General features: G+C 36.8%; 2 protein-coding genes across 8 annotated transcripts in view; both read right to left on the bottom strand.

The window, feature by feature from the left end:
- Positions 1–738: 738 nt before the first annotated feature.
- Positions 739–10,707, bottom strand: NRAS (NRAS proto-oncogene, GTPase). Of its 2 annotated transcripts, XM_006193160.2 has the most exons (7): positions 10,553–10,706; positions 9,938–10,065; positions 7,722–7,900; positions 5,595–5,754; positions 4,735–4,858; positions 4,348–4,389; positions 739–4,244 (listed from the first exon to the last, which is right to left on the bottom strand). In XM_006193160.2, exons 2-5 carry the CDS (start codon positions 10,046–10,048, stop codon positions 4,739–4,741), a joined length of 570 nt encoding a protein of 189 aa, XP_006193222.1. In that variant the 5' UTR covers positions 10,049–10,065; positions 10,553–10,706; the 3' UTR covers positions 739–4,244; positions 4,348–4,389; positions 4,735–4,738. The 2 variants fall into 2 exon arrangements, with proteins under 2 accessions (XP_006193222.1, XP_032342871.1); XM_032486980.1 differs by lacking the exon at positions 4,348–4,389 and having other exon boundaries at positions 746–4,244; positions 10,553–10,707.
- A 108-nt stretch (positions 10,708–10,815) lies between these two features.
- CSDE1 (cold shock domain containing E1) overlaps positions 10,816–25,370 on the bottom strand; it is a 35,387-nt gene continuing 20,832 nt past the window's right edge. For all 6 annotated transcript variants that reach the window (XM_032486977.1, XM_006193161.2, XM_032486978.1 and 3 more), the window contains 13 exons: positions 25,225–25,353; positions 24,982–25,107; positions 24,161–24,373; positions 22,524–22,664; positions 22,274–22,438; positions 19,551–19,658; positions 18,775–18,950; positions 18,049–18,161; positions 16,959–17,078; positions 14,369–14,547; positions 13,365–13,528; positions 12,487–12,619; positions 10,816–12,124 (listed from right to left, as the gene is read on the bottom strand). In XM_032486977.1, the coding sequence (XP_032342868.1) occupies positions 12,077–12,124; positions 12,487–12,619; positions 13,365–13,528; positions 14,369–14,547; positions 16,959–17,078; positions 18,049–18,161; positions 18,775–18,950; positions 19,551–19,658; positions 22,274–22,438; positions 22,524–22,664; positions 24,161–24,373; positions 24,982–25,107; positions 25,225–25,353 (1,815 nt within the window). In that variant the 3' untranslated portion in view covers positions 10,816–12,076. The remainder of the gene's footprint in view (positions 12,125–12,486; positions 12,620–13,364; positions 13,529–14,368; positions 14,548–16,958; positions 17,079–18,048; positions 18,162–18,774; positions 18,951–19,550; positions 19,659–22,273; positions 22,439–22,523; positions 22,665–24,160; positions 24,374–24,981; positions 25,108–25,224; positions 25,354–25,370) is intronic.

The following is a 25,370-nucleotide window of genomic DNA, read 5'->3' as shown; positions in this document are numbered from 1 at the left end:
GTCAACTATTGGCAGAACAAAAGATCTGATGTGAAGCATAGGTGATCAACTTAAGGAGGAAATCTGTTTGATACACCACGTCCATAATTCTGTTTCTTTTTCATATACATTTTACAATCTAAAATATTTACACTCATCTCAGTAGCTAGAAACAGAATTTTGTTGCTTGAATTTGGTTTCCTTAAGCTTAATTCAAATACTAATGATCCACATCCTTGCCTTTTTAAAGAAAAAAGTGGAAAAAAATGGTTATTTTTGGTAGAATGAACCAAAGTCCTCCTAATCACAGTATTCCAGTGTTGGTGAAGAAGCCTAGGTTTGAAATCATTGTTTTATATCTCCTTAATTAGGACTGGGAAATCTGAGATACCCTTATTCAATTTCCCTACTTTGCAGATGATGAAAATATTGGCTGGAGTAGTAAAATTATAGTTGGAGCCCCTATTCTCTGGCTCCTAGATCTATGCTCTTCCAGCTCTACCAAGATTGGTAGACTGTGCAGTAATGCAAAAAAAGACCAAAAGATCCAATGGTAGTTTTTAGCACTTCATATTAATATGTGAAGAACTTGACATATAGCTATGAATCACTCCTGATGTACGTAATAAAGCAGGCTCTGACATATTTCACATTGAGATAAAATGAGGAACTCAGATCTTCCAATATTGTCCAAATGTCATATCTAAAAATATGAATTTAATATTAACTTTCAATAAAGGTACATCAGTGGAAAAAAAATTATGACTAAGCAAAGAACTTCCAGTTTTTATTTTTTTAAACATTTAACAAGAAAAACATTCAACCAAATTAAAAAAAAAAGTTAGGATGGATTAATTTACAATAAAATAGCAACTTAAAATATCAGCCCTTTCATTTAGGGCCAAGGAGGCCAAAATTCCTGTTTAAACAGCAGAATTGCACAAGTGATATTTTTAAACTATATTTGATGGCACAGAAATATAAAAGTCATACAACTTCCATTGAGATCCTCCCTTCCCTCCAGAGAATTCATACGATTGCTTCTTAGGTCAGTACTCAGGCCTTTAAAAATTACCAGTTATATTTTGAAATATATCTACACTTACTCTGATAACGAGTGCTTTTAAAACAATTCTTATAAGAAACACCTTAAAATAATTTTGTGGCACATTAGATTTCTTAAACAGCAAAGATGAAAAATAATGTACAAGAATTATAGTCCCTTGTTTACAGAAACCACCCAAATAAGATACTTTCTCTAATTAGTTATCCTTGCTCCTTATAATTAATTAGCAAGAGATGAATCACAAGGAGCAGAATGCACCATTTTTTTGGTTCTTGGTTGTAGCTGCCAGCTTAAAGAGTTCATGACTGTAAATGTAAAGCAAAATATGACTATGCTCACAAATTCTGGAATGGAAAACCCAAAATCTCTCTTTAAAGTATTTTTCTATCCTTGCTTTCAAGTCAAGACAAAAAATTCACAGCAGTTTAAAGGATGATGAAAGACTAAACATGGGGCCCACCACAATACATATTGAGGGTAATTTTACCTATTATACTCCTGAAGTGAAAGCTGTAATAAGTATGATATTGTATTACCAACTAACAATCGATAGGAAGCTGTTGGAGCAAATACAGCACTCAGCAGATCCATTTACAGATAGGCATGGTAGCTTTCAGACAGAACACCTGTCTTGGTTCGTTTTCACAATCTTGAACATGCAATCCTTAAAAAACAAACAAACATAAATACGTAATTTATGACAGCTGGCCAGGCACTTAACTTGGGGAAAGAGACTTTCAGATTTTGAGGTAAATTATAATTGTTTTCAGCAATCACAAACATATTCTAAAAACTATTTTATACCACACTAACTGAAGTTATTCAGCGTTTAACTATGTTTGTCACTCCTCTGTGCCAAAATTCACACCAAAGTGTAACTTTGTAAGCTATTAAAAGAACATTTTCAAGTCTGAATTTTGGCCCCATTTAGATACTTCTGTGCTTAGAATGTATTTGAGGAAACTAAAAGACACAAACATACAAGGGTAATGGGCACAAAAGCCCAAAATGAGTTATTTTTTCCCCCTAATTTGACACTAAAGAGTCACACTGTCAGTCACATAGACAAGAGGAATGGGAAGAAGAGGAAAGGGGAGACAATGACGACAACTAAGGTGACAAGCCTCGATCTATCCTCGAGAAAATGACAGAACAATGCTCCAAGAGGAGCAGAAGCAAAACTGCGGTCTGTTTACGGTGTGGACCGTGAAAGCTCTCAGAATGAACAAGTAGGAGCACGCCTCAATGGGTTTTTTATCCTCTGGGTACAGTATGTTTCTTCTCCTCTTCTGAATTCATTTCAAGATAATGTGGAATTTGCTTAATAAATGAAAACTCATATTAGAAGAGGGAGGACCTCAGTAAGTATTTACACATTAGAAGACCAGAATAGAAAGAGACTAATGCAGAACTAGTCTTTTATCAAAAGTTATCCAAGTCCATTTTTCATTAGAATTATCAGGATATTATCTGCAAATGGAAAAGCCAAGTTTCCAAATCCTCATAACTAACAATTAATTATATTTTCCATTCCCCTCTCAAACAGCAATTTCAACCCAAAGGGTACTTTTTGTTCTGATCAAACTCATCAGCTTGTTATCTGGTATGCACAGACTAATTAATCAACATCCTGTTTTAAACCCTTCAAAGAACATTATGAATAAAGAAAATCTAAAAACTTTTGATCTGAGGCATCCTTATTCTCAAAAACATGAGAAAAAAATATCGGCTTAATTTAGTTTCCACGGGGCTAAAAACAGTCTAGATGCTTTATAAGGACTTCTAAGCTGACCCTCCTCAGGATAACAATTTTTTCCAGTAATGGTAAAGACTTTGTGCTAACTGACCTCTTCTCTCCCTGCAGGACTAACCACATGCATCTAGCAAAAGCACTAGCTGGAGTTAACGGTGCAATGAGCAAATGTGGAAGAATTTCTTTCTCTGTGATGCTAACTGGCTCACTAAAGTTTTGTAACTGTGACCCTGGTCTATTAGCACCATGCTTTACTCAACTAAAATAATTAACCAAGTCACTGCTGCTGTGGGGTGAAGGACAGAGGACGGGGTGAGAAGGGGACTGAGAGCAATTATATACATCATCAATAACCATGGTATACAGTGAAAATGTGTTTAACATATTTGGAGAATCAATGATTACAACTATTAAACTGCATCCAATTTTTACAATTTTGAACACCTGTGAATGAATCTGATACGACCCAAATTTAAATATGAATGGAAGTTCACTGAACATTAGATTATAAGCTAGAAGAAACAAATTATATACATTTCGTAGGTAGTAAACTACTAAAAACAAAAAAAAAGGGGAGGTTAGGGGAAAATTAAGTGAAATTGTTCCTAATCATTTTTAGTCTCATCTTTCTCTTGGGAGAGCCCAAAAATAGGTCTCTAGAAAACCAACTTCAAATATGTAAGAAATGACATCTGCTATCATGTCAGTATATCGTTCCCTCAAAGCCAGACAGGTCATAGACTTACCTCAGACATTCATTTTCATTTATAATCGTTTCTGAGACATCTACTCCACTGAAGTATTGTAAAGGAAGTCTACAAACCACTTCCAGGAAAAAGGCACTTCATCGTGAAAGTTAGATTTAATTACAAGAAAGTCGAGAAGACGAGGATAGACTCAAAAAGTCAGTATTCACTTTTGTATTTCTGAATACAGAGCAGATGCCAGTTTATAGAATATAGCTGATAACATTACAAACAAACCAAACAGCAACATTAACTATATTCTCAGTATAACAGTAATTTATGACATTTCTCCAAAAATCAACATAATTCCAAGTTCAACAGTAAAAAGAAAAAAAAATTGTCAGCAATTGCTACTTTAGAGCTGAAGACATTGTTTTCTAAAGAATTTCATGTTTCTACAGTTTGGTTCTCTGTTTCAGAGCATTAATTGCTTTTCAGATGAAAAACCTGGGGTGGCGGAGGTGTGTCTGTGTGTTGGGGGAGAACTCAGGGTGGAAAAATACTGGGGCTTAACAAGAGGTTCATTTCTCTGGTCAGACAACCAAGTGAGGAGGTAGTTATTCTGAGAACTTCTCAAATAAGAGAATATTATACTGATCTACTGAGAGTTGGGGAAGTAGCAGGAGCTTCTTTGTGAGACTGAAGATAGCAACAGAAATACTTCTCCTCCAGGGAAGTCCAGACCAGGGCGTCAGTGCAGCTGAAATAAAGATGGAATCTGTATAAATGACACAGAGTATCAGAGAGACAAGGTGACAAAACCAACATCAATGACCACACATTCGTTTCCAAACTTGTCCTACCTTGACAGTGGCTCTTTTCTGATGCTAGAACTTTAAAAGTATCTATAAGAAAAGAATACACACCATGTCATTATCATCTGGTTTTGATGTAGGGGTCCTTCAAGCTCCTGGTCAGTGCCAAGAATGTGGTATAACACATCTCATAAATAATGTCCTCTAATTTCTAATATTATTGGAAATGTAACACTGTCTGTAAAATAATTAAATGTTTTAAGGACAGTTTAGGCTGCAGTATTTTCAGCAAGGTTGCCATGAGGAAAGTAGTTTATTTTATAGTTACAAGGGAGCAGAAACTCTCAGGTAAACAGCAACATAGGAAACGTAACAGCAGCGCTCCTCCAAGCTGCCCCATTAACACTTGTAATTATGTCGAGACCACAAGCTCACCTCGTTACATCACCACACACGGCAACCCCATACAACCTTGAGTTCCATCATCACTGCTGTTGAGTTTTTTCATTCGGTACTGACGTATTTCTCTTACCAGTGTATAAAAGGCATCTTCAACACCCTATAAAAGAAAGAAAATGATACACCCAGCGCAACAGACACAATCCAAGTTGAAAGCTCTTGCTCTCATTTGTACTTCTTTATGTGGATTTAAAATTCCAATTATTAAATTATTAGCTCATAAAATAGGATGATTTAGGAAGAGGATACTAAATTTAGCTTTCCTATTAAATTACATGAACAGGCTGGTATACAAACGGCACATTTTGCAGAAATAACATTCAAGCAAAGGAAAATGAGTAATGTGGGACATACAGAACTACCAGATCTAAAGATTCCATTCAGGAGGGCTTATTCCTTAAACAGTGACTGATGCTGATGGAGAAAGGACTGATGTTTTAAGTATCTTTAATCAAGGGTCTTCATTTTAGAAATATTTGTGCATGTTAATGCAGAAATAAAAAAAAGTATTAATTTCATTTTGGGTTTAAACTGAAGATTAAAAAATAGAACACTATTAAAAAAAATAGAACTCTATTGAAAAAATCAAAAACAACAAGGGGAGAGGGTATAGCTCAGTGCAGAGTGTGTGCTTAGCATGCACAAGGTCCTGGGTTCAATCCCCAGTACCTCCATTAAAAGATAAACAAACAAACAAACCTAATTATCCCCCCTAAAAACAAACAAACAAAGAAATCCAAAACAGCAAAGAATGTGGATCATAGCTCTAGCAAAGAGTCAATCCATCAAATGTTTCTGCCTTAAACCCTTGCCAAATGCTGAAAGCTGTACTATACCTGTCTGGTCTTGGCTGAGGTTTCGATGAATGGAATCCCATAACTCTTGGCCAGTTCATGGGCTTGTTTTGTGTCAACTGTCCTTGTTGGCAAATCACACTTGTTTCCTACTAGCACCATAGGTACATCATCTGAGTCTTTTACTCGTTTAATCTGTTCCCTGAAAAAGGGAATATGTTATCATAACATAAGAATAAACTTTTAGGAAGGAAAAAACAGCTAGGGCAAAAAAAGAAAATCTAGCAAATTTTATCTAGCTCTGCTAGCTTCTATTATTAAATTTCACTTTTTTCCCTACTACTTATAAAAGGCCTTGCATACTAAGGAGATTGGTTTGGACTTGATGCAGCAGCCACAGGGAGCCAAGTGCCTGTTCACCTTCTATCTTGACACACGCCCGTTATGTTCCTTGATTCTCCAAAGAGCTTGGCTGATTTTAACCGGCAACTTTAAATTTCACTCTTGATTAAGGTCTGAAGTTATAAAAAGTAAAGCTTACTCCCTCCAAATAACTTGAAGCTCCCTTGAGAGTGTCAGTATTTAATGAAAGACAGTCTGTCCACTTTTCTAGGTGGGTGGTGTCCAAACATTTTCTTTGAACAAGATGATAGCTGGAAGTCCAAGATACAAAAAACACAACTGCTCTTATTAACAGGGGACTAAAGGATCTGAAATTCCCAGCTGACAGCACTCCCTTCAATGACATGTAAGGCATACCACACAGCAGTTTGGAAACTACTGCTCCAGATTCTCTTCACTAACCCTGGACTTTTTATGATGATGGAAATATTCTCTCGCTGTGAGGTCCAACTACATCCACTAGTCATCTGAAGCTACTGAACACTTGAAAAGCCAGTTGCTACTACGGCCAGGGAATTGATTTTTAAACTTTGTTTAATTTTGATGAAATTTAAATAACCACATATGGTTTGTGGCTACCATGCTGCACAGCACTGTTCTTGACTACCCTTGGATTACATACAAAGTCATGTACTTGAAATGCATCTCACTGGCTATCTGCAGAAATGAGCCTTGGTGTGATGGCAGTAGCCTATGTGAATGAAGGGATAATATAGGACAGACTAAGAAGAAAAATGACTTCTAGAAATTTAGTGAATATTTATTAGGTGCTTGCCAAGTGCTGAGCATTTTATTACATGCTGCTATTAAATCTAGAGAGAAAATGGAAAGTAGAATAGGTTTAGGAGGGAAAAAAACCACTGAAAACCAGTAGTGGACTAATTTGCTTCTGTGAGTCGACATCTTCATGTGGATGGGGCATACGCCAGGACTCAAGGCTCTAGGCAGAACACCTGCGTAGCATTTAGTCTGTGTTAAACTCCGTTCTGAGCAATTCATATATTTATTAACTCATTTAATTTTCACAACAACTCTTGGTAGGTACTACTATCTCCATGTTACAGATATAGAAACTGAGGCACAGAGGCTCAGTGTTTCCCGCAAGTTCCATGGCTAAGAGATGATGGAGCCAAGTTTCACTCCAGGCAGAGTCTATTTTCTTAACCATTATACTATTCTGCTTAAAGAACACAAAGCTGAGAAAAAGGAGCCCTGGGTTTTTGGTCCTGGCTCTGCTATTAATAACAATCATGAGTACAAAAACCTAACAAACCACCTTCTGAACTGATTCTGTAAAATAAGAATGTTGTACTAGAATTTTTTTATGGTCCAATTGATCTTGGAAACTTTAAGGTTCTACAGAGAAAGAAAATCTTTACATTCCCGTGCCCTGCTTTCATCTTTATCTACCGTTCTTTGTTTCTTCCAACTATCTTCTCTACTACTTACTCAAGAATGTTTCTCAGAGGTGTTTTCCTTTCTGAAATTCCTTTGTGATCTCTCATAACACCTCTAGTTCTGAATCACTCCCATTAATAAGCTTCACTGATGTATTATCACGCATTCTAGCTACAGTAGATTATATAAAATAAATTCCAGTGTTAACTTTTCAGTAATAATCCCTAATTCTCAATGTCACAACCTAAAACCAATTCTTTTCATAATTAAAAAGCTGTATCTTCCCTAGTGTGGCTTCCTCATCCCCACTCCAAAACTTCGGAACACACTTAAAGATTATCCTTTCAAAAAAAACAATGCTCCTAGTACCTGTAGAGGTTAATATCTGCAAATGATTTGCTATTATTGATGGCAAATACACAAAGGAAGCCTTCGCCTGTCCTCATGTATTGGTCTCTCATGGCACTGTACTCCTCTTGTCCAGCTGTATCCAGTATGTCCAACAGACAGGTTTCACCATCTATAACCACTTGTTTTCGGTAAGAATCCTGGGGGTGTGGAGGGTAGGGGGGCAGGGAGAGAGCGAGATTCCATTTTTATTAAAAAAATCACAGGGAATGCAATGCTATTGCCAAGATTAAATAAGCTCCTAACCAAGTCCATTTCTGTCTCTCTGGTTTGTCCCTCAAACTGCCAATATATAATCACAAACAGAAAGCACTTAATTTCACCCTAGGAAGAAAGCCCCAAATCCTGTATGCCTGCAGCAAGGAAAATGTGGTCACTCTGTTCCTGGAAAGATGAAGTAATTCAAAAGACAGCTCTATCTGCAGTTTGACTAAAAATTCAGTTCCTAGTGTGTATCACTAAGGTATGAACTGGACTTCTCTTATTTGAGTTTTTGATTTTTTCATTTAAAATTCTAAACATACCTCCACCAATTATAACTTGGCTCTGGATACAGTGTCTTTTGTGTTTATGACTAAATACACAAATACCTTTTATTTCACACAAAGTTTTAATACCAAAATACTCTTCTCATCATGACAGATTGTACCTTTGGGTAATATTCCTGAATCAAATTCCTAAAGGTTCCAAACAAGGCACAGTTACATCAGGAAGATACACATGCATAGATCATATTTTAAAAAATACTTTCAATTCGTCTTTAAGGCAAAAATTTTATTTGTATTTTAACATTTATGTTCTGGGAATTCCATTCAAAGAAAATAACCTCATCACACTTAGTAAAGATCTGGCTCCAGAAACAGTATGGAACATAATTTGCCAGGCCACTGAACGGCTCCTCTGTAACTCTGCTGCGGGACTGTAAAACATTTTCAAATTGACACAGAAATGACACTGCCAAAATTTCCTTGAAGCCTGAAATATGGTCAAGTGTATGACTGTTCTGAGGAAACAGCAAAATTAAAACTATAAAGATAGATTTTAGTCAAACTAACTTATGATAATAGAATACAGAGAAGTGGTTATTTCCGGGCAGGGTAGAGGGGTTTACCAACTAGAAAGGGGCATGAGAGAACTCTCCCGGGCACTGGAAATAGTTTATATTTTTATCTACATGGTAGTTACCTAAGTGTACACAAATTTAAAGTCACTGAGCTGTAGATGTAAGATTTATGTACTTTATATAAATTATTTCTCAATGAATAAAACTCTGAAAAATACTAAAATGTTCTAACTATTAATACTAAAGCTGTTAAGCTTAAAATAAAAATTTTCCAAGGACTAAACTTTTCATAATGACTATATTCAAGTTAGCTTGCATTGAACACTCAGTGGCTGGGTGTTAGGAAGTCCAGAGTGTGAACTGAAATAAAATAATCTCTAGAGTTAGACATTTCTAAATTGAGTAAGATTACAAAACTCTTCACTTAAAGGACCTTAGATGCCACCTATTAAAGCCAATCTATAACATGAACTCCCACAAAAACAACGGAATCTTTAATAAGTAATAATTATGCAGTGCTCTACCATTCACATTTAACATATTTTTCACAACATCCCCTGTGTGATAGGCAAGACAAGTTTATGGTAATTTAATGGATGAGGAAAATGAAGCTCAGCGAGATTAACTGATTTGCTATTACATAACTAAATAAACTGCAAACAGGGACTGTATTCCTAGGCACAGCTGACTCAAAATCTCACGCGCTTTCTACTCTTACCACAGTCTCAGACGCTTCAACTAGCTAAGGAACACGCATCTCTGAATCCTTTATCTCCATTCTGCTATTATTCACTTATTCTATGTCTTGTGTTTCTTAACAGAACTGTAATATGTAAAGAAACTAAATGAGTTCAACACAGAGTTTGCAACAGTTTATAAAGCTGTTAAAAATTGTAAACTTTTTAGAAAATCTTCAGCAGCTAATAAAAGGGAACTTTTCTCCACAAACAAGCTTTACTTACTGTATTAGTGAACACAATACCCCAAATAACTTTTTGCTTTCTCTCCTGATTATTCCTTTAGTTAAAGAATAGCTGAAGGGAATGGGAAAGGGAGTGGGTAACAGTGAACGGAAAGAGAGAGGTATGGTCAGCGGACTACCACTGGGCCTCACCTCTATGGTGGGATCATATTCATCTACAAAGTGGTTCTGGATTAGCTGGATTGTCAGTGCGCTTTTCCCAACACCACCTGCTCCAACCACCACCAGTTTGTACTCAGTCATTTCACACCAGCAAGAACCTGTGGGAAAGCAGCAATTAGGGTTAACTGGCGAACTTCGAAGCTTTCTGTAATCAATAGTAACTGAAACCAGAGTTTGAAATGTATCGGTTCCACACACATTCATCTCCACTTGGTTCTTAAAGTGATTCAACAGTGCAAAAACACTTGCAGGTTACTTTGGGCCTCAGAATTCTGGAGTAGCCTTCTAGTTACCCCCACCCTCGTCTATTTTTCAATAGCCCTTGGGCCCCGCCCTCAGCCTAAGGTAAAGGAACCCCCCCTTCCTAGTAATCTCGCAAATCTTCTCAGTTCTGAGGGGAAGCTTCCAGGCTGTCTCCACCTTCTTACTCCCCGGCTTGTCTCCAGAGCTCCCCCGTAGGGCTCAAAACGAAGGATACCCCCGCCCAGGGCCTTTGTCTTCGGCTCGCAGATTCCGCTCGATTCTTGGCAACAAGGAGTCATTAGTATGCTCCAAAGCCGAACGCTACACACGCCAGAACCTTACCTCAAGCTCCGCTGCCTCCGCTTCGGACAGATTAGGACTACAACCGAGAAAAATGTTGAAGACCCCGGAACCGCCATGAACAGCCCCCACCAGGGAGCGGCACTTCCGGCCCCGCCCGCTACGTAATCAGTAGGAGCCCCAGGCGCCCGAGTCCCCGCCCCGGCCACGTGGGCCTCCGACCCAGGAGTCACGCGGCAGGCCGCGCCCAGACCCGCCCCCCCTCCCCCCATACAGGACGTTTTAATAATGAAAGCACTAGGTGCTAGTGTCTCAAAAATCAGTAAAACTTTATTCGCTTCCATTCTTTCGCCATTAACAGAAAACTGGAGAAAGCAAAAATGTTATGTGTTTACAAAGATAAATGGCCTCTTTACCCAGAGAAGATCAAAACCTCAAACGACAACGAGGAAGATAAAAGCACCCTCCCCCACATCCCCTGAGCTGACCCTTGTCTTGTCATTTGACAAAGCCTTCAGTCCACTGGCCGGGGACCTGTATTTGGCCAATTCAAGATGGGGGCCAAGAAATCAGACCAATCCGTTCCCTTGATATAAAGTCGAACAGAAGCTACACCAAGGTCAAGTGCCCGTAGTTTCACAGGACACAGGAACCAGGCGGCTACTTATAAAAAAAACAAGATTCATTTCAGGCACAACTTTTTTATTTTTTTTGTTTTTGTTTTGTTTTGAAATCAGTAAAAGAAACTGGGTCCTAGAAGCTGCAGTGATCTAAGCAGCAGCAAATTTGTGCATTCGTCTTTTTTTTTTTTAAATATGTTTAAATTATCACACTGCTGGCACATCTCATTTGCATGAAATTCTGCACCATACATACTAATTGTAGTAAAGTTACCCACCCCCATCCCAGGAAAAAAAAAAAAAAACTACTCTGGAAGATAATTTTCATTGAAATCTAACCAAACTTTGTTAAGTGGACTGTGACAAGATTATAAATGATATGAAAAATAACATTTTAACATTTGGCCATTGACTTAAGGAAATGGTTTGCCTATACAAATTTTTGTAATTTTTAATATATTCTACCCTCATATGGTCCTCAGAATTAAAGCATAATGAACAGGAAAGAAAAGGAAAAAGAATGCAACTGAGTGCTAAGGCAGAACATCTTGCCAGAAGTAATGAAGGTAGAGTATATACTAAATATCAAGTGCAGAATTTCATAGGGCCAACAAGGTAACAGTCTATATTTTTCACTTACACAGGCAAAGTGGATTTTGCAATTACCAGTTGCGTTAAATGCTCCAAATAAAGCTCCTAAAATTGATACTATAAGGCGCCACCTTAAGTTTTCCAGGCTGCAACTGTGCGTAATTTTAAAATGGTTTTCTTAAATTTATTTATTTTTTTAAACATAACACGAGGAAGGTGTTAAAACTGGTGTAATAGCTCAACAGAATAAGTATTCCAGATTTTGGGAGGGATGAAGAGGGAGATATTCAGAACCCTTCACCAGAATCCCCCCAACTTCATCATAGTGGATTAATGATGTGCTTTGTAGATATGGTTAGTCAATGACACCAGCTTGACGGATCTTTCTTTCTGCACCAAATCCCTGTGAAGAAATAAAATTGCAGTTAATGACTTGGGTGCATGACAATTATGATACCATCCACAATTCCAAAATGGATTATAAAAGCATTACTTTGTAATCTCAACCACCACCAATTGTTCTGCAGAGGAGGAAATCTGTAATAAACCCTCCTGAATTGTTACCTAAACTATGTTCAAAGTGTCAGAAACACCAAGAAATGTACCTGTCACCATAAGCAACCATTATGTTAGGGTTTATAAGCGAGGCTGAAGCTCCTTGGTAAATTAAACTCTCTGAACTATACTAAAATAGGACCTCAAGTACTACGTTGGTCTGTCAGTTGCCCCCATCCTCTCAAACCTTGTATGCCTGCCCGCTCATACCATTGAGTTATCTGGTCCCCTTGGCTGACGAAGAACCATTAGGCGAGGAGCACTGGCATCATCCAGGGTGATATTCTTCAAGCGATTGACCAACCTATCAGGTCGTGGAGCTGCAACAGCCTTGGGGCCCTCGCTGTGACAAAGTTAAGAGGTGAGAAGAAGCAATACTTGGTGGGAATAAAGTACTTGCAGAGCAATGTGTTTTCTACCTAACTACCCAAATGACTCAGTTTTAATGAGGGGGGACTCTTGCCTCACCTAGCCAACTAGCCAGCAAGACAGGACAGACAAGTTTATGTTTTTATTCCCAACTCAAGGTTTATTACTGCGTAGGAGCTGGAAGAATCATTTGGGTGAGGGTCATCTCTAGACTGGTCTACAACCAGAAAGACCAGTTTCACAGACATGTAAGAAGTGGGTATGAAAAAACCTTACAAAAGGAATGTAAAGAAATTTCCAGACTCCCCACTCCTCATGCTAACAATGTGACTAATTTAAAAAAAAAAAAAAGTACAGTGCCAGAACTGCTAAACTATAAAGTTAGAATTTTAAGCAGCATATAACCTAGAAATGGCTGAATGGAAGAAAAAGAACTAAGCAGAATCCTATAACAAGGACTATACAATCTATTTATATTTAAGATTTATTACATTCGAAGTGCCAATTAATGTTTTACTGAGTCAGATTTATGAGAGTAAAGTTTAGACAATGAAGATGAGGTCTTTTCTGGCAGAAGTATTAGGAAATAAGCAAGCAAGTGGCAGAAGAGGATTAAAAAAAGCAGTGATGGACAAGTGAAGAAATATGATAAAGCAGAGACTGCAAAAGTTAAGAGAGAGTTCAGGGAGGTTACTAACCAACAAAAACAAAAAACTTACCAGACTCGCCAAACATTACAAGCGCTGCACTTGCCAGTGCGCTGATTAAGAATCACTGAGAATTCCACCTCATCTCCTGCCTGTAGCTCAATGCCATCCTGAACTTCTTTCACATGGAAAAAGAGCTTCTTGCTATCTCCTACTTCATAGTTAATGAAGCCAAACTGAAATAAAAAAAAGACAGTAGCTAAAAAACCAGGGAAAAGAAACTCACTTTGAATGAAGCACAATGCTTAACCCTAACTAGAAGGGGATTTATAAAACATGCTGTCAGTGCTGATGCTCCACTTCAGCTGCCTAGGCTATAACAGCACATGGGTTTGCAAAACTTGTCAGAGGAGAAAGCTACCTTTGAAATCACTGCCCTTCACTCTATCTTAGCCTGAGAAACAAAAAAGGCTGCCTTGTGCCTTCATATATTGTCTAAACTAAGTTTCTGAATTAAGCAAAATCATTAGGAAGCTATTATTTGAACATATGCATCACTGTGATCCCTTCTAAAATTATTAAGCAGGGTTATGGTATTACTAGAAACAGTGTTACATTTACTGTACTGATACTGAAAAATGTCCCCTCTGAGGACTCAGAGATTTCCTTGAGATCTCAGTACCAGGAATAGTTTTGTTTGTCCTAAGGTTATTTTATGAACACTTCCACACACAGGTTCTTTCTTTTTTTGTGGTCTGCAAAAGAAGCTGAGCTAAAGTATGAAAAGCATTACAGTCTTTCTATTCTGGGAATCTCACTCCAAGCTTATTTTCCTCGTTATGTTAGTTATTAACTTTCCTTTTGCTTCTACTGCCATTTTTTTTTTCTTTCCATGTGGTTTTCTCCATGTTTTTATAAGCTGCCTAAAATCACTGAAAAGGGGGGTAAAGTACAAATGAAAACGGAATGAATGATAAGTTTCCCTTTGGCTGAAAAATTTTCAAGGTTTTGGTTATTATTTGGTGATCAACTCAAAAAGTATCAAATTCAGATCTAATCAAGTTATTACCACTTACCTGATCTTTCACACACTCCACTGTGGCCCTACGCAGGGGTGTGATGTTATAGGCCATAGTCTGTGCACTTTGGCCCAGGACACATAACTGGAACTTGACACTCTCCCCCTTTTGTAGGCAATCCCCTTTGTTGGCCATCCCAACTATGCCAAATGGATAGACTTCACCTTTCATATCCCCTGTAAGGAGAAAGAGGTACAAAGTCTAAAAGCTAGTACTTCACAACAGCCCTCTGCTGATGGTCCTAATAAATTTATAAGTAAGTTGCTAAAAATAATTATATTCCCTAAGATTTTTTTTTTCCCTGAGAACTTCTACTTTAAAGCTTCAATAAAATTCTAAATGCTAAATACTACCACAAAAACTAGCTAATGAACAGTTTTAAACCACATTTATGAAATTAAAACAAACAAAAACACCAAACCCCACTATCATTCACAATCTCATTACCTTTGAGCTTTTAAAGCACAATGAGTTGCTAATATAATACATTGGCGTATCTTCTTCCCAAGTTCACAGTATAAACCAACCAGTCAAAAAAATTTGATTCATTCCCAACTGGGCATTAAACAACAAGCCGGGCATAGGTGAAAACAATGTACATAAATTTGTTGGCATTCCGAATCTTTTCTTTGTTCTGATTGTGGCTCTCTCAAACCAAGAGGCACCTTTCTTCTCGATCAGGGCTCATTAAACTTTTTCTTAAAGGACCAGACAGGAAATATTTCAGTCTTATAGGATCCTGTCTGTCACAACTACTCAACTTTGCTATTGCAGTGAGAAAGCAATCAAAGACAGTTTGTAAATGAATGGTTGTGGCTGTATTTCAAGAAAACTATTTATAAAAACAAGCCATCATATTTGCAGAGCTCTACCCTAGAGTAGTAAGTTGGCTGGAGATCAGTGTAGGCTATGGATAAAAACTGGACCAAAGAGTTCAACTGCTTATCAGTTCACCTGGATGGTGAATTCACTGAATCAACAAAGGTGGAAAAGAGAGAAACACCAGCTGGAAGAGGAAGCTTCAAAACTGAGAATTCTTTTAACCATACATTCTCTTGAGGATTATAGGGGTAAGTGAAGATTTTCTTTTCAAACATACAGGAACTAAAAAACTTTGAGGAGATACTTCCAAGTCATGCAGAAGGATTAGAGGTGTAGTGGGATTAGTAGTAACCATCACTTATTAAACACTTACACTGATTCATATTTAATCTTTACAGAACCTTCTGAGGTTGAAGATACTCTCATCTTAAAGATGAAGAACTGGGCCAGGAAAGATTTAATTAATTTGCCTAAGGGTATACAGCTAGGAAATGGAAGAGCTGGCGCTCAGATCCAGGTCTGCCCAGCTCCCAAATCCATAATCTTATATTGAGTTATAGTTAATATTTCTAAATAAAAGAGCCATTCTCACCACCAAGTGAGAATAGGCTTAAAGATTTCAGGAAAGTTTCCTTTTCCACAAAATCCTTGCTTTGGACTATATCCTATGGCCAGTGTTGAAGAATAAGTGGATTGGGGGTTGGGAATGCAAAAGTAAGGAAATGTGGCATGATAGGAGGAAAAACATAACTTTAATTTTATCTCATGAGTTTAAGTTAGTTGCCCATACTCTCTCTCACAGCCCCTTATAAGGGTATGGTGTCACCATGGCATCAGTTTATCAATTCATATTTGGAGGTGTTATGTGTATGAGGATACTGGTTCTATGAAAAACAGAAATTCGAAAGAACCTCATGTGATACAGGAACATGTTTATCAAGGCTCATTTCCTTCTCCCAAATGACCTGACCTTCCCCACTTTATATTCTCCTATGACTTCCAGAATGCACAAGATTTATTCTCTTTGTGAGTCAACCTATCATCTTTGGTTGGAATTTCAAACTCTCTCATCAACCCTATCATTATGGTAATTCTGCTATACTAATTATCCAGTGTTCCTTACTACTATTTCTACTGCAAACTTACTTTATGCACAAAGTTGGTCTTTCTGGACTTAACTGTTTGGGGTAAAGGATGGCATCAGAACTCAGGGAGTTAAAGATGGTGAGAAAAAGACAAAATGAGAACACTGGGATCCCTGACCTGAAGACAAGTAGTAGGATCCCCATGGAACCCTAGCTATTAAGTGATAGATATAGTAAACTTTAACAGGAGGCAAAAATATGGAATTCAATGGTTACTAGGAAATTCAGTTAATACTGATGTAAACAGCCAGTTAATAATAGAGGAAAACTATAAAGCTGCACTAAACCCAACCAACTGTGAATATCTCATATCAAACATCAAATGCACATTTTTAGTCTTCAGATTTTGTTCTCAGTCTGCTTCATTATAATTCAATGTTAGCTGCTAACATATCAGTCATATGCTCACACAACAGCCATTTGCTCACAACATAAACACAGCCTGATCTCATTTATAAAGGATATAAAAACAAAAACCAAGCATGGTGGGAAAAAGTCACTTTTCCTTAATTCAGTTTTTAAGCTATCTGAGAACTGCAACATCACCGTATTTTTAAATCATCCAAGTGCTCATCTGAAAGTAAAGCCAATTTCAAACTATCTGATAGGGATGCTCCTACCTTCCTCCACGATCTCGATCATTCCTTGGTACTCAGTCTGTGTTGGATCAACACTTCTCAAGGGGCGAATGACTTTACCAGAGTAGATGGTGGGATCAGCTTCCTCAGTAATGCCATTCACTACAAAACAAAAGCACATATACCTCTCCCTCAACATTTTTTATTTAAGCCCTATTCCACAGGCCAAAAAAAAAAAAAAAAAAGCAAAAATCATCAGAACAAATGTTAACAGAAGGTTGGCTAGTTGCCCACGAGTCTTGAAATACTTCTAAACTACTATTAAAGTTGCTTAAGGAATTAATAGTATCCATATTTAAACATGTTTTACTCTCTTACCTTCCCCAGGTGACCAAGCATCACTTCAGTGAGATCTTCCCAGGTCTCTAAAAATACTGGCAACCCCAATACTTGTATACTTCCCTAATTTACTTTACCTTAATATTTTTCTAAACATGGTACATACAATATTTTACTCATTTTCTTTGCTGATTTGGCTTATTTCTTCACTGCTGTACCCCAGTATCTAAAATGTAGCATGCACTTACGTATTTACTAAACTGAATGAACATTCTTGGCTCCCATTTCTCTAGAATAACACCAAGAAAAAAGTGTCATTTGGGGAGTTTAGGTGAAAGCCAAAAGTAAGTTGCACGTCTTATATGAAAGTTGGAGATCCTAAATAGCAACAATTTTCTTAAGTTCCCATTATTTTTCACATTTAGGCTTAATTTTCTCCAAAACAGTCTTCTAGAGGCATGTCTCCCTCCCCAATCCCATGGAGATTTATTTGCTTGGGGTTATTTTTGAAAAACAGACACTGAATTGAAAATAAACTCACAGCAAATAACCTACAGTATCTAGAACAGTGGTTCTCAAAACTTCAGTGTTCATCAGACCACCCAAAGTTTTGGTAGGTTTAGGGTGTGGTGAGAGATCTTGTATTTCTAACAATCTGTGATGCTGCTGCAACTGGAGATCACACCTGGCGAAACAATGATCTAGAACAACAGGGTTTTGCTCCATCTCTCACTCTATCCCTCACCGTCTACCCAAAGGAGAGGCTGAATAATCAGAAGTCACAGTGCATTACCTGAGTGTGTTTTGTTCACTTTTTCTGCACTGACTTTGTTGCCTTTGCCTTTGGACAGGCTGTACTCGACCATGTCCCCCAGTTCCAGGCTATCAATATCACCAGAGAACTCACTGTAGGGGAGAGGAAAAAATGACATTTGAATAACCATTTACCAAAAACATCAACAGTAGCAAGGAGCTTTCATTTCTTCTACTATGATATTCATGGTGTGCTTACTTAAGCTGGATACTGTTTAAAGCACTGGTTCAGAATCTTCAGAAACATGCTATGAGGAGGCACCACTATCCCCAGCTTCAACATAGTGAAACTACGATGACAGGAGGTTATTTTTATTTGATAAAAGTATCACAGATACAAAGTGGCAGAGCCTGGATTCAAACTGAAACTGTATGGTTCTAAGAGCCCATGCCCTTAACCACTTTGCTATCTATAACACCAAATCAGAAGCACAACCCTCTGGTAGCAACATATAAAACACTACTCTTTTACTGAAGCAGAAAGGCTCCTATCCAATGTTCAAAGCAGGTACAGGTCTTCTTGTATCTTTTGACCACGTGTTCTCTATATAGAGGTGGATGATTAACTTTAGTCTATATGTTGCTATCATTTTACCAGTATGAAATCTGGGATTAAAAAATACATAACCACCCAATACTAATGCTTTTGACTCTAAAACCAAAGAATGGATTGTAAGCTCTTAAGTTCCTAAAAGGCATTCTTCACCTGTAATGGAAAAAGATTTCCTTATCATGATTGGCTGTTTCAATAAATCCAAAATTATCCTTCAGAGTGGCCACATAACCCAAGAGCCTCTTGGAGTTGGAATTACGACCTAAGAGTCGTACACAAGTTGCAATCTGCTGTCCAGGCCTCTGTTTGTCACTAATACTAAATTCAACCTGTGAAAAATAAGGATGCTTATTAATATCATGTCATTTCCCTACCAAGCTTTTCAACTCTGACACAGCTCCCTCAGACTCTGTTTTTCACTCCAAATATCCTTTGTAAATACTCTGATGGGATAGATTTTCACCAAAATACATCTATTTCTCATTCCACTTTTCACAAGGATCAAGTTTTGCTCTTCAATGTGTATTCCTTACAGATTCTTAATTTCTCAAGGAGAAAGGTCAATTGGAAAATCTGGCAAAGTATGATAAAAATGAACAGCAATGTAAAAACCTTTGGTGTGACTGTACTTTGATAATGTTTCAGTGACTTAACTTTCTTACCAATATTAATTTTATCTAAGGTAACTGCTTTTGGCATATCTAATGCTTAAATACTGACTCCTCAAAAGCCTTTAACAAGAAGCTTGCTAATCCTGTTCTAATTGAATAAACTACTTTTAAATAAGAAGATGCTCATATATTAAACTTGTAAGAACGAAAGAATTTTGGCAATACTTAATAAAATGTAAAGAAACCATTTTGCAGGATTTATAAGATGATAACCTTTAACCCTCCCTCCTCTCTCAAATAAGCAGAACTATATCTTGCCTTGTCTCCTATTTGAGGAGAAGTAGATCCTTCCACATCCTTGGCTTGAAAAGCAATAGTCAATTTCACCCCACAGTCATCATAAGCAATAATACCATCCTCAGCCTCCTAAAGAAAGATAGTCAGAAAACAACAAAAAATAATATAAGCATAATTATAGTTATTACAGACTCCAGAGCCTAAGAACTGGCACAGGTGTAGAAATTACCTGTTCAGGGTTCTCTAAAATACATATTGTTTACATGAATAAAAGATGATCATGCCTTAACCCTTAACCCAGGACTGACTCAGTCTGCTGTAACTGAGTCTTTTGGTCTTAACCTAATTTTATTATTGGAGGGAGAGTTTACTGATAACATGTCTATTCTATACTTTTTATAGCCAATCAGAAATCAAACTGGGAATGTATTTCCAACCAGGTAGAAATTCTGTAGGGCAAGATGTCGTATTGCCTAATTTGAATCTCCCAGAGTACTTCACAGTGTTTTGTACATAATGTTAATCAATGTATTTACCAAATGCATGGGAATTTAATTTGGTACAGGATCTAGCACAGTTCAGAGCATTTAATATTCAGGTAGGTGATTAAGTTATGATATACCAATGTTTCCACAGTGACACCTAAATCACTGTCAACACCAAAAAGATCAGCTCTTCAAAAGTCTAAGAAATTTCAGGCCTGTCATATAGAAATAGTAACAATTACATTGTAGAGCAACATGTAAATCATTGTTTCTTTGGTTTCAACCATCATTTCTATGAGGTTTAATTCCTAATCTAGCTCTGATGCCTTTCCTATGCTCCAGAACTCATTACCAACTATTACATATTAAAAATCAATTAATTTCCACTATTCATACTCCTTCTGTAACTGCTATATAATATTCATTGAACATTTATAATGTCCCAGACATTATGTTAGGTACTTTGTATTACCAAATTTAATGTTATGATAAAGCCATCTCCACAGTTACTCTTACCCCTCATTTTGCAAATGTGTAAAGTCTTAGGAGGTTAAAATAAACTTGATTACAGTTATACAGCCAGTACAAAATGATGCTAAGGATTTGACTTTGATTAAGTGAAGCGTGATGATGTCAATAAATTCAGGTTTGACTCTAATGGCATCAACTTTTTTGCAAGTCAACACCAGCATTCATTATTTACTCTCAACTCTAACACTGACCTCAATATTCAGTCAACATCTGACCATATACTATACACCATGCACATTAAATAGAGGTAAGACAATCCCTGCTCAAAAAGAGCCCAGTTAGTAGAGAAGACAGATTCATAAACAAGTTAAATGGCCTAAGAAATAGCAATGAAAGGGCAGGAAAAGTCTCAAGCTTCAAAGGCTATCTTGGATCAAGCCAGTTGTGCCAGAGACATTTGGGAAGCAGGCCATTCAAAAAATTAAAAACCATTAAGAATTACGAGTAAGTCCCACTGAATTTTCCTTTAGTTTTATTATTGGTAATAGCACCATCTGCCACTTGTGAAATTCCTACTATGGACTAGCACTATGAGGGCTTTTTAAACGAAACAGGAGACAATCATTTTTTAAGTTTAAACACTAAAGCTCTGAGATGAAGTAATTTCCCAAGCTACAAAATAAGTATGAAGCAAGATGCTAGCCTTGCTCTTTCTGACTCCTATGTAGTTATTTCTAAAATTACATTACTTTCCAGTATCTCCCATGTACCTTCCCTTGCCCACATCCATTATCTCTGTCCCTCATTCAAGGACTACCTAAACTATTAAATAATTTCCTATCCAGCCTCTTCATCTTTTTGTCTTTCTCCAACTCCATTCTCATACTACCCTTTCATCTTCCTGAAGTTCAAAGTGATCTGATGTCACTTTCCAACAGAAATCTTTTTCTGAGAACTCTAAACTCTTTAGAGTAGCAATCTATACATTCTAAATCTAGCTGTATCCCTATCTTTCATCGTTATTTCCCCAATTCACCTCTGCCAAAAAAAGAGTAACTATCTTCTTGTTAAACTACTCAGTGCTTTAAAAAGAAACCCTGAACTTTTTTCATCTGTACCTCTATTCTGTGAGGATATCCTTTCCTCATTTCTCTCTCCGTCTATTAAATGTCAATGCCTTAGTGAAACCACGCCAGATCCTGACAGTGTAGAATTAATTTTTGCCAGAGCTCACTCATTGACCCTTTACAATAGCATTTAAAATTCTGTATGAATTACGTCTCTATACAATTCTTCACTTTTTACTTAAGAGCAGACATCTTTATATTTACAATTCAGTTGACTTTTCAATAAATGGAGTTCAAATGTGTGAACTACCCAAATTTAAAGTTTTAAATAGCTTGGATGACAAATTATATCATTTTAGATGAGGGATTCTAAACTGGGGGTGATTTGGGGACATTTGGCAGATTCTGGAAACATGTTTGGCTGTCACACAAGGGGAGAAGAGGTAATGGCCTCCAGTGGGTAAAGTTCACGTATGCTGCTAAACATCCCCAAATGTATAGAACAGCTCCCCATCTCCCTCTACCCAAAGAATTATCCAGCTTAAAATGTTAACAAGGCTGAGATAAAATTAAAAAAAAAAAAAAAAAACACCCTTGCTTTATATTAGTTCACTGTTAATATTACAGAGAATCCTGAAAGAGACAATATTGTGTGGACACTGGTTGTCTTTAAGCAGAAGAGGAATAAAGAGCTATAAAAATCATTTTGACTAAAACTTACCTTTTCTTTGCCTTTATTTGGGCTAGTGGTTTTAGGATTGGAAAAAGTGGCTTCTTTTTCTACAGTGCCCAGAAAACGATGATCTGAATGGGAGTGGAACGAAACCGTGCCCTTGGGAAGTTTTTTAATCCTAATAGCATGATTTCTTTGGGCAGAGAGCATATCCTACAAATGATAAACAAAAGTAACTTTAAACTGAAAAAGGAAGCATAATGAAAACCCCCTCTTACTTTTCTCAAAAACAACTCACAGGAACCACAGTAAACTCTACTTCATCTGCAATATGGAGCTGGTTACCATCCAGAATTTCACTGAAGTGGAAGAACATACGAGCATCACGATCCACACACTTGATGAAACCAAAACCATCTCTCATGGCAGCAATCACACCCTGAAACCAAAATAACAGTTTCACTGCTATTGTTAAGACAACAACATTCAAGCTTGGAAGTTTTGTCAAGTTAAATTCATTAGGAATTCCGTTTTAAATAACGAAATTTTGTATCCACATTTTAATTTTTCCATTTAAATACAAACTCACTGATTTCAGTAAAGTAACCTCTAAGCAACTAAGACTCCTCAGGTGCTACTCTTTGGCCAATATACACTAGAAAAAGTTACCATTTTTGAAGTAAACACATGCATACAACATATTGCCATTTAATTTTCAATTCTGTGAAAAATATCCTGTTTTGCAAGATGAGGAAACTGAGGTTGAGTGAGGTTAAGCAATTTGCCCAAAGCACAAAGTTAGTAAGTAGCAGTAACCAGGATTCCAAGTAAGGCCCAAGCTTTATGACAAAACAACTTCCAGAAATTAAAAACCCACAGAACGATATTCCCAATACTTCAAATGTCAATTAAGGGCAACTCTCTAGTCTCTACCTCAAAAAACTTGAGTTTAGGCACAGGAAGACTTAAGATTTAGGTCTGAAGAACAAAATACAGGAAATTCTATCCTCCTGAGGGCTTTATAAAATCCACAATAACTGGCAAATGACAGGTACTCAAATGCTTAGTGAAACACAATTATCAACCCACCAACGACTTGTATATTTACATTTTACAGAGATGACTATTCTATAATTAGTTTTGAATACAACCTAAACAATATTCTGACATTTAATTCTTGCTAAATCCTGATGACAGCCAAGCTATTCAACAATGTATTCCATATAATAAAGCAAAACAGATAGCAGCTTTTTTTTAAAAAATCATGCATTAAAGTTAAAAGCAAATTTCAAACAAGATCAGTTTTAATGGTTAAAAGTCTCAACAAACTTAAATTTTCATTAAAGTATCCAGTTATACTGACACTGAGATATACTGTAGATGTTATAACCCCAAACAGAACTAAATGTTAATTATATCTGATAAAGTTAACTTAAGGAAACTGAACTTGTTAAATATGTTTGGGCAACAATTCTGGCATCTGGCATACCATTTCTGGACATATATTCACTAAAAGAATTTTGCAAAGTCCTCCGGTAATAACAGAAGAAACAAAACCTACTTTGTTTAGTCTAGTGTTTACAGAAAATCTTATGGAACAGCCTGGAAAAATCTACTTTCTATAATGATGGACTTACATTTTCCATAAATTTCCCCAATTTTCATATTTAAGGGCCAGAGAATCACTGACTTTCAAAAGGGCTTAGAAAGCATCCTCTCCAGACTTCTAAAACTTTTTCATACCTATTTGAAGGTAACTGGCAGAGCGAGGCATCAAACCCAGACTGATGCAAATGTCTGTATTCTTAATCACCTTAACAAGATAACTGTTGTCATAACTCAAAGAATTTTCAATATCATATTATATGCTTGAATATAACATTGCCCTGCCCACCCCCTATATTGGATACATATCTAATAATATTCAACACTTACCATTTCTCTGGCTTCATTAGTGAACTGAAATGTATTTGACAGAACTTCTATGTTGGTTGCTCGCTCTAATTTGTCACGACGATCTGTTGAAATATTAAACCTAACATGGTCGCCTTCCAGCAGGGTCACCTTGGATTTCGTATCTTTGTCTCCAAAGGGAAGTTCTTTAGGAATCACAAAATCAACTTTGATGCGTCCTGGCAATGGGTCATTCTGATGAGAAGGAAAAACTATTTTAGCTGGAGATTTCTCATCCTTCCTAGTTCTAAGTCAAACAAGAAGAACACACAGCAAACCCATGTTATTTATAATAGACAGTTCCATAAAGGAAAAAAGGTGTTGATAACATAAGTCCAATTTGAAAGCTTTGTGTTCTATGGTCACATGATACAACCATAAACTCACAATACTGTAGTTCACATCCTGTACTCTGATACTGAGAGATTTTATTTAAGGAAAAGAATTTCAGTCTTCTATGTTTTACATTTCCTCAGCAATTACACCACCTCTCATCTCTTTACCTCCCCAACAAAACAAACAAAAAACACCAAATGGGGACATACATACACATGCACACCTGAACTGTTTTATCCCCAATCTAACTAGCATTTTTTTTATCCCTTTCATCGTATTACCCAGTTAAAAAAAAAATTCACAGATATATCAAAGGTTTCTCATTTAATTATACATATTAAAAAATATTTGTTTCACTATCACAAAATTACATTTAATTAAGTGTAATAAAACTCCTATATACCATACCATATTATTCTATTACTGATGAGGCAAAAGATGACTTTCCTAAAAATAAGACTACTTACCTGGCTTTTACTGGGTACTTTTGGGATAACTTTGGTTACAGTTCCTTCAAAATGTTCAATGCTGATATCTTCAAAAATAACTGTTCCTTGAGGCAATAGTCTGACATCAGTTGCAACTTCTTTACCCTGAACCAGAAGGGAGGGGGCAGAGGGGGATCATGTCACTTTATGTATTTCCTAAAATTTTAACTCACTACTAATATTAAAAGAAGGCCAAAGATCAAATTTAATCAACTATCTTACATTTCTGTCCTTGATTGTGAATTCCACGTCATCTCCAGGCTGTAAGGTTTCTAAGTCACCCTTAAATTCACTATAGTGAAAGAATATCTCCTTTACAATATCACCTCTTTCAATAAAGCCAAACGCGTCCTAAAGCCAAACAAACA

Source organism: Camelus ferus, chromosome 9, assembly GCF_009834535.1.
Source record: "Camelus ferus isolate YT-003-E chromosome 9, BCGSAC_Cfer_1.0, whole genome shotgun sequence".
NCBI classification, from domain to species: Eukaryota; Metazoa; Chordata; class Mammalia; order Artiodactyla; family Camelidae; genus Camelus; species Camelus ferus.
The sequence above is the reverse complement of the archived record's forward strand: the minus strand, read 5'-3'. Positions and strand labels throughout refer to the sequence as shown.